The sequence below is a fragment of the Talaromyces stipitatus genome, genomic scaffold (assembly GCF_000003125.1).
Source record: "Talaromyces stipitatus ATCC 10500 scf_1105507295527 genomic scaffold, whole genome shotgun sequence".
NCBI lineage: Eukaryota > Fungi > Ascomycota > Eurotiomycetes > Eurotiales > Trichocomaceae > Talaromyces > Talaromyces stipitatus.
The window spans coordinates 4,297,439-4,310,993 of record NW_002990114.1 but is presented as its reverse complement, the minus strand read 5'-3'; the positions used below and the strand labels follow the sequence as shown (position 1 = coordinate 4,310,993).

The 13,555-nt window shown below is 43.9% G+C and overlaps 6 protein-coding genes across 6 annotated transcripts, besides 1 other annotated feature; 2 read left to right on the top strand and 4 right to left on the bottom strand.

Annotated features, from left to right (window-relative positions):
- Positions 1-679: 679 nt before the first annotated feature.
- TSTA_096120 (uncharacterized protein) lies at positions 680-1,276 on the bottom strand (the record flags this gene model as incomplete). The annotated part of the gene is made up of 3 exons (XM_002479281.1): positions 680-767; positions 852-1,072; positions 1,148-1,276. The coding sequence occupies 3 exons, from the start codon at positions 1,274-1,276 to the stop codon at positions 680-682; spliced, it is 438 nt and encodes a 145-aa protein (XP_002479326.1).
- Positions 821-842: a microsatellite.
- A 458-nt stretch (positions 1,277-1,734) lies between the features above and the next one.
- On the bottom strand, positions 1,735-2,729 carry TSTA_096110 (RTA1 domain protein, putative; the record flags this gene model as incomplete). Its single annotated transcript, XM_002479280.1, has 3 exons — positions 1,735-2,201; positions 2,270-2,518; positions 2,582-2,729. 3 exons carry the CDS (start codon positions 2,727-2,729, stop codon positions 1,735-1,737), a joined length of 864 nt encoding a protein of 287 aa, XP_002479325.1.
- A 681-nt stretch (positions 2,730-3,410) lies between these two features.
- TSTA_096100 (uncharacterized protein) lies at positions 3,411-4,399 on the top strand (the record flags this gene model as incomplete). The annotated part of the gene is made up of 3 exons (XM_002479279.1): positions 3,411-3,558; positions 3,624-3,872; positions 3,930-4,399. The coding sequence occupies 3 exons, from the start codon at positions 3,411-3,413 to the stop codon at positions 4,397-4,399; spliced, it is 867 nt and encodes a 288-aa protein (XP_002479324.1).
- Positions 4,400-4,562: 163 nt separating this feature from the next.
- Positions 4,563-5,793, bottom strand: TSTA_096090 (uncharacterized protein; the record flags this gene model as incomplete). The annotated part of the gene is made up of 2 exons (XM_002479278.1): positions 4,563-5,651; positions 5,725-5,793. 2 exons carry the CDS (start codon positions 5,791-5,793, stop codon positions 4,563-4,565), a joined length of 1,158 nt encoding a protein of 385 aa, XP_002479323.1.
- Positions 5,794-6,872: 1,079 nt separating this feature from the next.
- On the top strand, positions 6,873-7,628 carry TSTA_096080 (uncharacterized protein). The gene is made up of 2 exons (XM_002479277.1): positions 6,873-7,472; positions 7,521-7,628. Exon 1 carries the CDS (start codon positions 7,000-7,002, stop codon positions 7,447-7,449), a length of 450 nt encoding a protein of 149 aa, XP_002479322.1. The 5' UTR covers positions 6,873-6,999; the 3' UTR covers positions 7,450-7,472; positions 7,521-7,628.
- A 129-nt stretch (positions 7,629-7,757) lies between these two features.
- Positions 7,758-8,335, bottom strand: TSTA_096070 (uncharacterized protein; the record flags this gene model as incomplete). Its single annotated transcript, XM_002479276.1, has 2 exons — positions 7,758-7,815; positions 7,932-8,335. The coding sequence occupies 2 exons, from the start codon at positions 8,333-8,335 to the stop codon at positions 7,758-7,760; spliced, it is 462 nt and encodes a 153-aa protein (XP_002479321.1).
- Positions 8,336-13,555: the final 5,220 nt, after the last annotated feature.

Below are 13,555 nucleotides of genomic sequence, written 5' to 3'. Positions count from 1 at the left end.
CGGACCAACCTATATCTCTCTCAATCGACTCCAGTGAGAAGCATGACTCCAAAGGTATCTATTGCTTCCGATCACTATCGTTACGTAAAGTCGTTAAACAACTCTTTAACACTGCTTAGGATATGTATTACTATTGTCGAGGCTCTCTTAAGCCTAAAAAATTAGGGATCTAATGATGTTCATGTGTATATCAAGATTTGACCTTAAGGAGGACCAATGTAAATTGGTCAATGAATATCTTTTATATTTTTATATCAGGAGAAGCAGGCAATAAAAGAGGAAATAAATATAAAGGGGAATAATTTTAGTCCAATTAGTGATGATGAAGAAGGGGGTCTAATATTCACTATTTGAATCTAATCCTGTAAGGTCTAGGTAAGATGTCTAGCTACATACTTCTATATACTACATTGATAACCTTATATAACCTTATCTTTTAATAGGGCTTTATTCGAACGTGCCCTAGTTGTAGTTGTGTTGACGCCGAGCCGTCACATATACAGCTGTGTTACAGTATTTTTCCATGTTCCGCAATTGCAACACGTCCGCACATATATAATTTTGCTAGTAAAGCTGTATTACCATACAATTACACTATATTCCGGATTCCAACGCATCTCACCTGTACCAGACAAGGTAGAAGCTACCTAATGCCGCTCGATTCGCAAATAGCGCAGGTCTATTTACCCCAAGCACTTTGTAATGCAATGGTGTCGACAGAGGTGTCACCATCTTCTTCGCGCTTCCGAATGCGGATGCAAACATAGCTCTGAATGCAATCCAAGGCACAAGTATCTTATCAGTTTCAAGTCTTGAAACTGGAGGAGGAGGAGGAGGAGGAGATCGCTTACCATAAAATCAATGCCAGTATGATGATAATAGCACCTAAGGCCCGACTAATCGTACTATGTGATGATGAAGTCCCCGAAATAGTGATGATGAATAATGCAAACCAGAACACCGTATCGATAATGGTGAGAATTTTGTTGACTTTAATGCTTCTCCATCTTTTGAAGCGGTCCACGTGTCCTGTCACAATTTGATATGCTAAGAAGACTGCAGGTTTCAGACACTGTTGGAAGATGTGTTAGCATATATCTACAAAAAGATGTGCATAACTTGCTACTGCAATTCCCCATGTATTAACTCTTGATGAGGGAGTGCCTTTGTTGGCTACCCGGACGATGATGAGTATGAATGTAAGAGCGACGAGGGAGTACAGGGCTATGTCCAGTCGCAGCTTGGTTTTTGAGGTTGGTTGAATTGCGAACTTCATTTTGAATTGTGTTTTTTTTTGAGCGATGGAGTGAATTGTTCACCAAGAGATTGAGATATAGATGAGTATTCAAGCCCCAAAACAGCCATTATCCATCTGCCTGGTTAGCGCTCGTTGAACAATGTATGTACAAAATTCATATCTGTTTCCAATTTTGGCATTAGATTTCATAGGCATCAGTAATAACAGTGTCAGTGTGCCACAGTCTTCTAAGAACCCTGATACACGTCATGTCCCCCACTGCTATTGTTGCAGATATAGATCTCGTATCCGTATAATTATCTTAACATGGCATCCCCAATCTACCGAAATTTCAAATGTGTGTGATTATTACTTATCGGCGCCACTTTATTGCAGGTGGACAGTAAACCAGCCGCTTTATGCGATTGTAGGGATCATACATATGTCTCCGCATATCCAGAGGGACGGAGAAATAGAGGCTTCTATATCACACCTTCTCAGCTCAAAACATCATAGTTTCGTCCAGCCTCATAACGGTTGGTTAACATCTCAAGATCTTCTGTCTTTTGATACTGCTTCCCCTGTTCAGCCAGAATTTTACTTGGGTGTAAAACAACCAGAACAATACAACAAGCACACATCAGCGCGGCATCAAAAACGTATACAAATGCTTCCTTGCTTTGCAGATAGCCACCGCTTCCCTGCACATATTCAATCACCCGGTAGATTGAACGAATCATGATCAGACAACTGACAGTATACAAGACATTCATACAGCGTGCCCAGGGAATGTGACATATACCCACATAGTTCATAGGTGAAGCAAGCATTCGTCGATGGAAAATTATCGAAACAATAATAAAGAATCCGAAGAAGAAGACTTGGACGAAAAGACCGCCGAGGATCATATGCTCGCCCATGTCCACCTTGTCCTGGGTCTTTGCGCTGGCAAGGAATCCTCCTCCTAGCACAGGTCGCGTCAGCTCCTGTAGCAAGTCCCATTGTATCCCGATAGCGAAATAGTAACCATACCTCCACATTGCATTAAGAATGAAAGCACATCGCCAATGACAAAGATCTTCGTTAACCATGACGGCCGGATGATTGAATTCGAACTCGCATTCACAGCGACGATAAGACGTCCTAGTATCATGTAGATAGAGGCAGCAAACAGGGCAGGTGCGAGAAGAATCAGAAGGCTCTGTCCAATGTAGGGCGTAATTTGCCAGTTTGGCGTTTCGGTTGCATTGATGTACCTGCACAAGTAGCCGATCGCCTCGACTGAAATGGAGAGATTAGATTATCAATCAGATTCATCTTCACGTCTATTGTATGATGACATACAAACACCACCAATTGTAAATGGAATCATGTACCAACTCCGGGTACGAATCATCTGTACAATATGGATCACAGTTGCTAGCCCGAAAAGGGCAGCTGCAGGAATGGCCACGCCGCTAGAAGGATCATAATTGTAAAGTTTATAAGACATGACTATTGAAGGAGAAAAAATGAGAGAATGGAAAAAGAATAGAACAGTGAAAAATGAATGTTACTGCGAAGCAATTTCCAATGAATGGTTCCTATGGTCACTACACTTTAAATATTCAGGTTATCGTTGAATATCGCGGCTTTCGTATACACGCTAAGCAGAGAGTTTTGGCAAATGAGCCTGACTGTCAGAGACTATCGATCTGACTACTGTCTGTCTCAAGTCACTCCAGAAACCTAGTTGGTATGAGATTCGATTGGATGGCAGAGGGACATGGTGGTTCCTAGAAGGTCTCTTAGCGGGTCATAAAACTCGTCCATCTAAAATACGCCTGGCTCAAGAAGAACCGTATAAATTTTCGTACTCTCAGAAATCCGATCCATTCCTAAAATGGATAAAATCACGAATACGAAGAAACAGTCCCCAAAAAATAGTAGCAAATAGGGGCGAACACCAGACGTCCCACTTTAGCCTTCCCATAAGGGAGCATGGAACGAATACGAGGATAAATAGCTCAAGGGACATGGCCGTGAATAAGAGATAGTGGCCTTCGCCTTGATTGTGGGGATATAAAGTCTCCAGATCGATGGGCCTGGGTGTCAATTCGGAGTCTCACAACATCCATAACATCCGGCAGGACTGACTAGATTTTTCTGCAGGCCATACAAGAAAAGAGACGCAATGTCCTTCATTTTCTACTACTATACCCCGTCTAATGCGGCGGCAGTCATCTTCATTGTTTTGTTCGGACTTAGTAGCCTTTTGCATTTCTATCAGCTCGTGCAAACAAGGACTTGGTTCATGATCCCCTTCTTGATCGGTGCAATCTGTAAGTTCAGAACACGACCATCACTCAATTCAAGAGAGAATACTAATAAGATGCTCTCTTTCTAGTCGAGACTATTGGTTATGTAGGCCGTTTCCTGGCTTCATCCGAGGCACCGGACTTCACCAAGGGGCCATATATCTTGCAAAGCGCATTGATCTTGATTGCGCCTGCTTTCCTCGCTGCGAGTATCTATATGGCTCTCGGACGAATCATCTGTATGCTTGAAGCAGAGAAACTCTTCATCATCCGCGTAGGATGGCTCACTAAGACGTTTGTCACTGGCGATGTGCTTTCTTTCCTGATGCAGGCCTCAGGTACGTAGAATCTTCCAGCCCATGACGACCAAGAGCGCTAAACTAACTGACCTCAAGGCGCGGGTCTTATGGTCTCAAACTCAGCCGGTCCATCTACCGGCGAACATGTCATCATCGGCGGTCTCTTCGTGCAGATCATTTTCTTCAGTCTTTTCACCATCAGTGCTGTTGTCTTCCAGACTCGCGTCGCCAAGACCCCATCCCCCCGTTCGATCGAGTTGAAAGGTCTCTGGACCCGCCATATGATTGCCCTCTACACAGCCAGCATTTTGATCCTGATTCGCTCTGTCATTCGTGTGGTGGAATACTTGCAAGGCTATAGTGGATATCTGATGAAGCATGAGGCCTTCATCTACGTCTTCGATGCCCTCCTTATGTTCATTACCGTGCTTATTCTTCAATATGCGCACCCCAGCGAGGTCAACTGCTTGATAGGTCGTGGCCACAAGTACTCAGAGAATGTCCTATGGACCCGCAAGTTTGTTCCAGCCCCTGCGCTCGAGTTGGGTTGGTCAGGAGAAGTTTGAGAAAGGTAATGCATGAAAATTTGCTCTGTGGGGAGTTTACATGATGAAATGATTTTAGGGACTATTACTGTTGACCAGGTGTTCTTATCGAGATATATGTCTGAAATTTTGCGTTAAATAATAAGCAATCGTAGTGAAAGATCGTCACTGGTCACGTAAATCATCATCTCAAAACTTGCACTACTGCCCATTTAATATGACGTTGCCAGTCGGCATCCAAGACCTGCACTATTTCCCCTAGAAGGAGTCGACCCCAGGATCCAATACACCAGTTCTCTGCAGCGATGTGCAGAAACGCACAAAAATGTGCAAGTATCACCAAAGCAAATGATTCGCGCTTTTTCAGTTTTTCCAAAAAACCTGGCGGAGATCGAATAGCCCACCCACCCACTACTGTCAATGACGTTCGCTCTGCATAGGTAAAAGGGGCCAGATCTTTCATAATTTGGATCGCACACTCGTAGGACTGTCCATCATGATTCCCTTGCTGACTATACTGAGCATTTAGATCATCAAGATAATCAAGCGCTGCAAGAACATCATCAGGAACCGTTGCCCCGGGGTCAGTCATATCGAATAAGGGGGCAAAATTGCTATGTCGAAGGAATTCCATCGCTTGGCTCCCGACTGCTTGAACTCCGCGAGCCAGTATCAAGATATCAACGAAGGCATTCAGACTAGGCCCCTCGTCGGGGCCGGCACAATGCACAGCGCTCGCAAAGCTGAACACAACTGCAATTCCGGCAAAACTCATCATTGCTCTTGCATTAGACTCATGGATATGATGCAGCTGTTCTGAAAAGAGAGCCAGTGCCGTGATCTTATGCGTGATCGCTATATTGAGCCACTCCGCTCGACGCTCATGCTGGCGAAGATGAGCACGGTGCAATGCGGAAATGGCTAGTATTCCATGCATTAAAAACGGAGTATGTAGTGCCTCTTGGAGCACTGGCATTTCCCAAACTCTTCTTGTTTCTTCATTTCTTGCGAAAAGCTTGTGCGTGTGCATGATCCACTGGAGCTCAAGTTCCAGCTGGTCCAAATTCAGTGGAGCTGCCCCAGTTGTCGCACCTAGGGTGGAGATAGAGTTGCTAATGGAGCTGTTAGCCTCAGATGAAGATCTGACAGTCTTTGGTGAGGATGTTCCCGATCTTTCTGATCTACTCGCAAAGGCAAAAGGCACTGGTGCGGTATAGACACATGTGCCATTGCGCTGAGTGCAATTTTTGCAATATGGCCGCTTCTCGTCACACTAATACAATCATTAGCATGTTGCACTCAATGCAGTCCTGTTTATGTCTTCAAAGGTAGAGGTGATCACATACTTTCACTCGTCTTCGCTTGCAATTGCTGCAGCCATAGCGTGACTTTTCATGGGAGCGGCGCGTAACCATATCTCGCTGTAATCATTCAGAGACCCAGTATGGCTGTACGCTCAGTGTTCGTACTCGTGTGGGATACACAAGTTTTCGACCAGAAGGTAATATTCTAGAGTGCCGACTGGAGGAGCTTGACGCAATGACGCTTGGGGCCTGGCATCTTCTCAATTGTTCTCCTCACCTGCAACGATGTTTATATCTTTCCTGGTACTAATCGTTGCTGCCTGGAGTTCTGAGACCCTTGGCCGCGCTCTCTATCACAACTGGTCCATTGCTCAGCGACTAAAGGTCCCAGTGATTGTCTGTCCCGTCTCACGCCAAGGACAAATGTGGAGGTACGTTCAGACTCTAATACAAGCTAACTCACTTGTTTCTTTGCGGACTATCTTCCCTTTTCGAATTTTACGGCCAAACTGGGCATTTTTGGAAAAAACATGCTATCTTCGAAGAGTATGGCGATGTGTTTGCAATCGTCACTCCAGCTGGCTGCGAACTATTCATTGCCGACTCAAAAGCTGCTAGCCAAATTCTCATGCGGAATAGAGACTTCCCTAAGCCTTTGGAGATTACAAGTAGGCCAAACGTTGAATCCTGTCGTCTATCTCGAGGTGTTAACATAGTTGCTAGGAAGACTTGGAATATTTGGGACAAGCCTGGCTACTGTATGGTCTCTCACTCCTCAGCCAGTTAGGGTTTAAGTGTCCCGCAGCCCTAATCCCGGTTCTTTGTCTAACACTTTCCAAGTTATATCTACCCTTGAAGATTGGCCTTCATGAAGGCTTTCTTGTGGTTAATTCTAGTGGACAGTGACCAAGGGTCGTGAATATACTACGTAGTAACCGTGAATTAATATCCCATAGTCTTAGGAAGCGTGCGGTTGCACTCAATGGATGTCGATCATAATAGTAACTATCTTGCGAACCTTTAATATTAATTTGATCACCCATCCTAGTGTATACGATATCATCTAATAGATACTATAGAGATCATGCGCACACAAAATCGGATAGCCGCTATACCTAGTCAAACATATACGTCATGTGATACCTCGTGGAATTGCCAGAGGATCGATGCCTAAGGATTCTCTGTTTGACCCCCGTTGGCAGTATCTATTCCGCCCTCAATGTCTTCCCTTCTTTTACTCCTCATCTTCACATCATCCTAATCCTCCATCAACAACCCTGTGATTCTATCTCTCCTGGAACTAACTCCTTGTCGACCATGGCGAGTATCAACAGCACCTTGACTCTGACGCGATACAAATCACCCCTCCCCCCAAACGTCATAATTTCCGGATCAAAGCTTGGATTTGCCAAACTCCAACACGCGAATTTGGGCGCGCTCGTCGGCCCCGAAAACGGCGGATACTATCTCAAATATCCAGAGGGCAAGGTCGTAGCCGTCGCTAATGACCAGCTATGCTCTATTATCGACAAAAAGTTTCTATCGCTAATTTTCCATCTTGAGAGAGAAGGTCTGCATGAAGAGGCTAACGAAACTATGGAGGATTTACGAAAAGCTGGGATTGACGCCGATAGGCTTAAGGCAGAAGCGAGCGATGAGATCAAGAGCGGTACCTGTGGTCGGGATGGTGATTCTGATGAGGACGCCTGTGATGATTTCGATGGGGATGCCTGTGATGATGGTCAACAGCCAAAAGCTGAGTCTTAACAGATTTCCGCTGCTTTACCAGAGTATGTGCGTAAACTTCTTATCTCTAGGTGCAGTCTAACTTGTCATAGGCATCAGTATCCATTACTTTTCTGAGCCATGGCAATACAGGATGCATATCCCTGAATCCAAGCGTGTGAATGGACAATTATCAAGTATTCTGACCAGAAACGAATCCATGATATATAATGCTATTAAATTAATTTCACCATAAGCCTGAAAAAAGGATAAGTACATTAAAGCATGATTATAAAACGACACAGCTTCAATACTATATCCCATGCTAGCTTTAGCAACGCAACTAATGACTAGAGCTTCGCAGCAGGAAAATCTGCCCAATACTTAGGTATAAGCCCCATGCCTTCTCTTATCAGATGCATTTATTGCGAATTGAACAGTAATGACAGCCTGAGTAATAGGGGCATTTTCCCGGTCCGCCAGTATAGACGCAAAAAGGAAAACTACATCCTCTCTGAACGCACCCAGATCCTCCGCAGTTCCAATCCGCCTTTAGCTTTTGCAAATCAGCTCCATTCTCTTGTAGTTCCCGGAGTACATCGGCAGCCTCTTCGTGGTTCCCTTCTTCCTCGAGATGGTGATAAAAAGACATGTACCGCTGGTCCAGATCGATGGTCAAGTTGTCAGATGTAGCCGCCACAACTTTTCCGCTATCTGGATACTTGAGAAACCAGCCACCGTTTTCGGGACCCACCAGTGCGCCAGGGTTTGCATCTTGAAGTTCACGGAGTTTAGGTTTTGTGTCGGCTATTTGGATGTTGGGCGGAAGTGGTTGTTTATAACGTGAGAGGGTATTATCGGCACTCGCAGTTTCCCATAGGAATGCTAGAAGGGGGAGAACATTTGAGTAGTTTGAAGTGGTTTTCATGGTTGCGAACTGTGACACGCTGGGAGGTTATGGATAAGATTCTATCGCAAGACAAGTACTAGGGACGAGAAGCCCTCTTTATTAGCCAAACGGTCCCTGGAGACGAAGCGTCTTGGTCTTTGAAATATGAGCCCGTATGTTTTGACGCAGATAACGATGTAATACAGCCCAGAATGCTCGGTCTACACGCAGATAACAATGTAATACAGAGCGGTAGCATCAGCAATAGCCGTAACCTAACCCCAAGTACACAGCCAATAACGTATCTGGTAATTCATTCTCAGTTAGGGGTGACTCCGTGTCTGCGTGTTAACCAATCCTCAGGTTAACATACTGCAGTTTAAACCAACTGTGGATTAATAGTGATGACTAGGCAATCAAAAATCTCTCATCATAGAGAACAATATAGTGAACAATGTGATAAACAGGCTAGATTCAGCGTTGAGGCCTACCTAGGCAGGTGGCCGCAATCTCCACAGATGTGCGGTTAATATGATTCTGAGGGCCCCTGTCATGTTCCGCGCTTCCGAAGCAAGCTATCAAGTTGCGGTACAGTTAAAAAATATAACTAACTGGAGGGGAAAGAGAACATTAACAGAATCTGCGAGTTTGATTGGATGTTAGATGAATTGGATTATCGCCGTTTCCCTGCCTCACGTCGTATATGTCATACCACATCAGATATCTTCCCAGAGGTAATACCAAGAACACCTGTTTATCAGTAAATGATACCTATAAGAATAAGGTGACAGTGCTTCCTGCCGCAATCTATCCGCGGATAGACACTGGATCAATACTATGTCTAGAAAATGAGCCCAACTCAGGCCTAGGAATAGCACATTAGCTAATCACAGTACAGCTTCGCTGTATTCAGGCTGGGTTATGCGTGCCGCCATTGCGAGTAATATGAAAACTTCGCAAGAAGACTACAGTCAATATGGACCTGTAACCAATCAACTAGGAAGCCAATTATGCACCATATATTTGAAGATTCCTTGGTTACTGAAAGCCCACATGAACGTAGCACGTACATAATCTCGTTGAATTAACGCATTGGGGGCCAATTGTTCGGTAGGGTTCTTGTCAGAACTGATGTCGAGAAGTACTTCCGAGTTCCCTAAATAGGCAAGTTAATGGATATGAGGTAGCTCAGCGTAAGCCCTCTAACTATGGACTAGAACGACCAACTCTTTGTATCCGACATGTGTGGCATGACCTGCGATGCAGTATCAATTACTTCACATTAGTGATGTCTCATGACATGGCAACTCTTGCAGTGTTATGGCTAGTCTAACAAGACATGGGCTGCCTAGGCATATAAAACTAAGTATTGAGAGGGACTTTGAGAAGCTCTTTACCAGCAATATCCTCCAAACCCTGACACAGCACATTCTATCTTACCAGAAAAGCTCTCAGGGCCACAATCACTAGAATCTCGAATGTTTTCTAAGCTACAGCCTCAAAAAGTTCAAATGCCTATGTCAGATATTGACCGGTACTTTGATACCCACACTACCACAGGTGTCAGAAAAGGAATTGGCTGCTTTCTTGGTAGAATACTCATAAGGATGAATATCCATGTATAGCACAATATTGTGCGTGACTTTCTGGCAATTCTTCGATCAGAGGTTTTATAGAACGTTTATTTTCTGGAGGGAGAGATTTATTGGGATTAAGAAGACACAGGATGAATGGAGAAACTAAAGAATGTTGATGTTGCTAAGGGATTAATATTTGTCCTGTACATAAAATTTCCATGTCTTATTATCTGCCAGTTATGCAGTAACTGCACCTACAAATGCTAACTTAACTTAACTGCAGATCTCTAGGAAGAACTGGATGAAGCTTATAAGGAGCTCATCCCGCCCATCCAGTTCTTTCTGGAGATCAGCAGTCCTCTTGTTCTCTTTCCTGTTTCTATCCTTACTTCTAGTTTTCCAGTTTCTTAGTCAGTTTTGTCAATTCAGTTTCGTTCTTGAGCCCGTTCCTTACATCCTGTATGTGAGCCTTGACTGCGAGCGCTCTCACAAGAGCGGCGGCAACTGAGAAAGGAAAACCCCACTCGGCAACGGAAATATGGTACGTATAGCCACCTAGGTACCTACAACTTAACTAAATGTACTTCCTCATAACATCTTCTCTACCCATTCAAATGGGCTATTGCTCTTGCACATAAAACGGTGCAGATTCGCGTCATCAGGACTGTGATATATTCTGCTATGATGTCCGTGGGGTATGATTCGTGGAAGATCTGTATTGATTTATGCGTCTATGTAGTCGAACAGAACTTCCATCGGGATCAACCTCGGAACTTCTATACACGTACCTAGATATGAGCGGTAACCTGCTTTTTACGAATTTGAAAAGGTAGACGACAAGCAAATACAAGAGTTTCTAATTGACTTATGAACATACGGGCTACGGGCTGTTTGGGGTATCTACCTACGTAACATGATGGTACGCTAAAATAGAAATAGTCAATATTCCAGTAATATGTTTGATGTGCTAGCGTTCTACTATCTATCTATTCATCTAACTGGAGGCTCTCTTCATTATGTTAAAACATATTTTTGCACTTATACGCCTGTCCTTTCTATAAGGCGTAGCGGAGGTTGAATTCATTGATGACTCCTTCAAAGCATGTCCTGGACGACTGTGCTACTGTAAGGACATAAGTATTCTGGGACTAGTGTTGCACCTAGGTATCAACTCTCAAGCGTTATGATTCTCTACAAAACTTTTCACCAATCTTGCTGGAGCCGGATTCTATCCATAGACTCTCTGGTCCAACAATTCTAGATACGATCTGTGGTGATGGGCACTCTAAAGACGTGAACGCAGCGTATTGTTGGTATACCTAGGTGTATGAATAGAATTAGCAAAACCAAGAAATTATTGTATCACAACATTTCCATGAGCAGATCTGGTATTCATAACGTAGTTTGACACAGATGCTTATGTTACTTACAATTCGTGGATCTTTCTAACTTCATAGATGCTGTTAGTTTTCTAATAGAGATTTCTTCTTGTCTTAACAACACCCGAGATTGATAAGACGCGGTTTCAATTAAAATACTTGTCATAGCTTGCTGAAGAACTCAGTATCTTTATAGAACGCATGGCGGGAATGAATGTCTAATAGCACCTACTCAGCTACCTAGGTAACGATAGGTATGAGACATGCGTATGTCTCAAGGAAAGTGAACGGTCAAGTACAGGTACACATATCCTTCAACAACGGGTCTTAAGGATTAACGAAGATATTCCGTCGCGTAGAGAATCACAGCTCTCATTTCCTGCTGTACGCAAACATGCAGTCGGTAATACTGTTCAACCGATATTCTACATTGGGTTGGAAGAGACCCCAGGAAACCGCAAGAATTACTCTACAGACTTGACAGGGAGAATAATCGCAAAATGATGATACTCCCCACAATCGATATGGCTATTATACTGCTTACTTTATTTAGGCTTTTTAGTCGAACTGGTGGGACAAGTTATATGGCGTTATAGAATGGAGGAGTGGTAATTTGATAATTACATCTAAGGTTGGCAAAAGGTTGTAAAGTACGTATCCCTCCATCAACTATATGTCCTTTAGGGGTCGTACTACATCCTGAGGATAATCTACTTGAAGATCTCGGTACCTACGTCAATGCCATTTTTGGCAGTTAGGGCTCGGTTTCGAAAGAGCCCCCGCATACAACAACGCATACAACAACGGAGACCACGGTTACACTCTCCCTTCCAGAGAAGTATACTATTTAGATAAGTATATGTGTATTGTCTCTCTAACGACAATCTATAGAATTACACTGGAGCAGCGTTACCTAGGTACAAAGGGTAGTCGGAGACTAGGTGCTAGGATTAGGGCACTACTATCATCTTGTGGTAAAATTACGAATAGGACCAAGTCATCTGGGGAATCGCATCAAGAGGAAAGTTTTCACTGGATTTTAGGCTCAGTTCAATGCCGCAGCAAAATGGAATGTATAGTTGTCATAGCGCTCATGAGACGGCAAATGCTGATACAGCAAGACTTCAAATTAGATACTCGATGCAATTGCCAATCGGATAGTTGAACTGGCTAAAATAAGATCAGTCCGGAGCTCTAGTAGAACTGGCATACTTAGCTATGCTTTCCGAACATATTCCACCGGTGTAGCGTAAGGATGCGATGTACTCGTCATGGGGTTTCTTTCTTCGGGGTCCCTTTTTCAGTAAATCCGACTACAAGCCACTGGCCATCAATCAATAGTGATACACAATAGTGATACACGAATATAGACTTAAATGACCTCGTTAACGCGGCTAATCCAGGCCATTTCGGAAAGTTGCTGACAAACATCTGACTCCGGAGGAACACCAGCATAAATCTAGATCATCCATTCACCTATAACAGATACATGAAAGAGGGGTCGATTTAACAGGGCCATTAATACGGTTTGCTTTACTCGCTATCATCAAGAGGGAGGTCGATCCTCCATGATCACCATTTACACGTGGTATTTTAGCTTATGGGTCGTTAGTCTCGGTACTTCGACACCTAGCTCACGAAGGAAAAGGAAGTGAAGATCCGGGTGAACCGAGCGGTGTTGACAGGTCAAGTCGTGAGAGACACAGCACAAGCGTGAATAACTGGATAGTTTGAGTTCCGGGAGTAAATCTTAGAATTATCGTTGACACGCGCAGAACGCGAAGAAATCAACGGTGAAGGCACTGAAAATTGTTCATGAAGCATGAAGGTTAACACACGTGTTGGTAGAATGAAAGCTGAATTGTTCGCTACAAAACGCTTGGACAGCGTATAGGAGTTAATCTTACGGTAAACAGTCGACAATTGATCATCTAGGTTCGGAGACCGGAACCTACGTACGGATTTGCCCAAAGCCGTTCGGGTTTTATGCATGTCATTCCTCGTATTGGACCTTCTTGGAAGAAGCTAGCACCAGGTACGTACACTTCGTATTGAGTTGTTGCGAGAATGTCCCAGTCGTGGTCGCCCAAGTTGTTCCTTCTGAGTATAGCGTAGAGAAACTAGGGGTTCGTGCACTGATAGCTCTGTAATAGGGACGAGGATACAAAAGCCACGGTTCGTGCTCGGTGGTTTGGCTGAGATAGTAGCGACCCGGCGGTCGAGAACTTTGCCTTTAATGATAAGCATAAAGAAGATTTCTGTATTTGTCTTTTCTTCCGAAGTTTTGAACTTTGTAGAAACCT

What these genes read in the sequence shown, in the direction of transcription:
- TSTA_096080 (XM_002479277.1), top strand. Translation starts at nt 7,000, where the DNA reads ATGGCGAGTATCAACAGCACCTTGACTCTGACGCGATACAAATCACCC.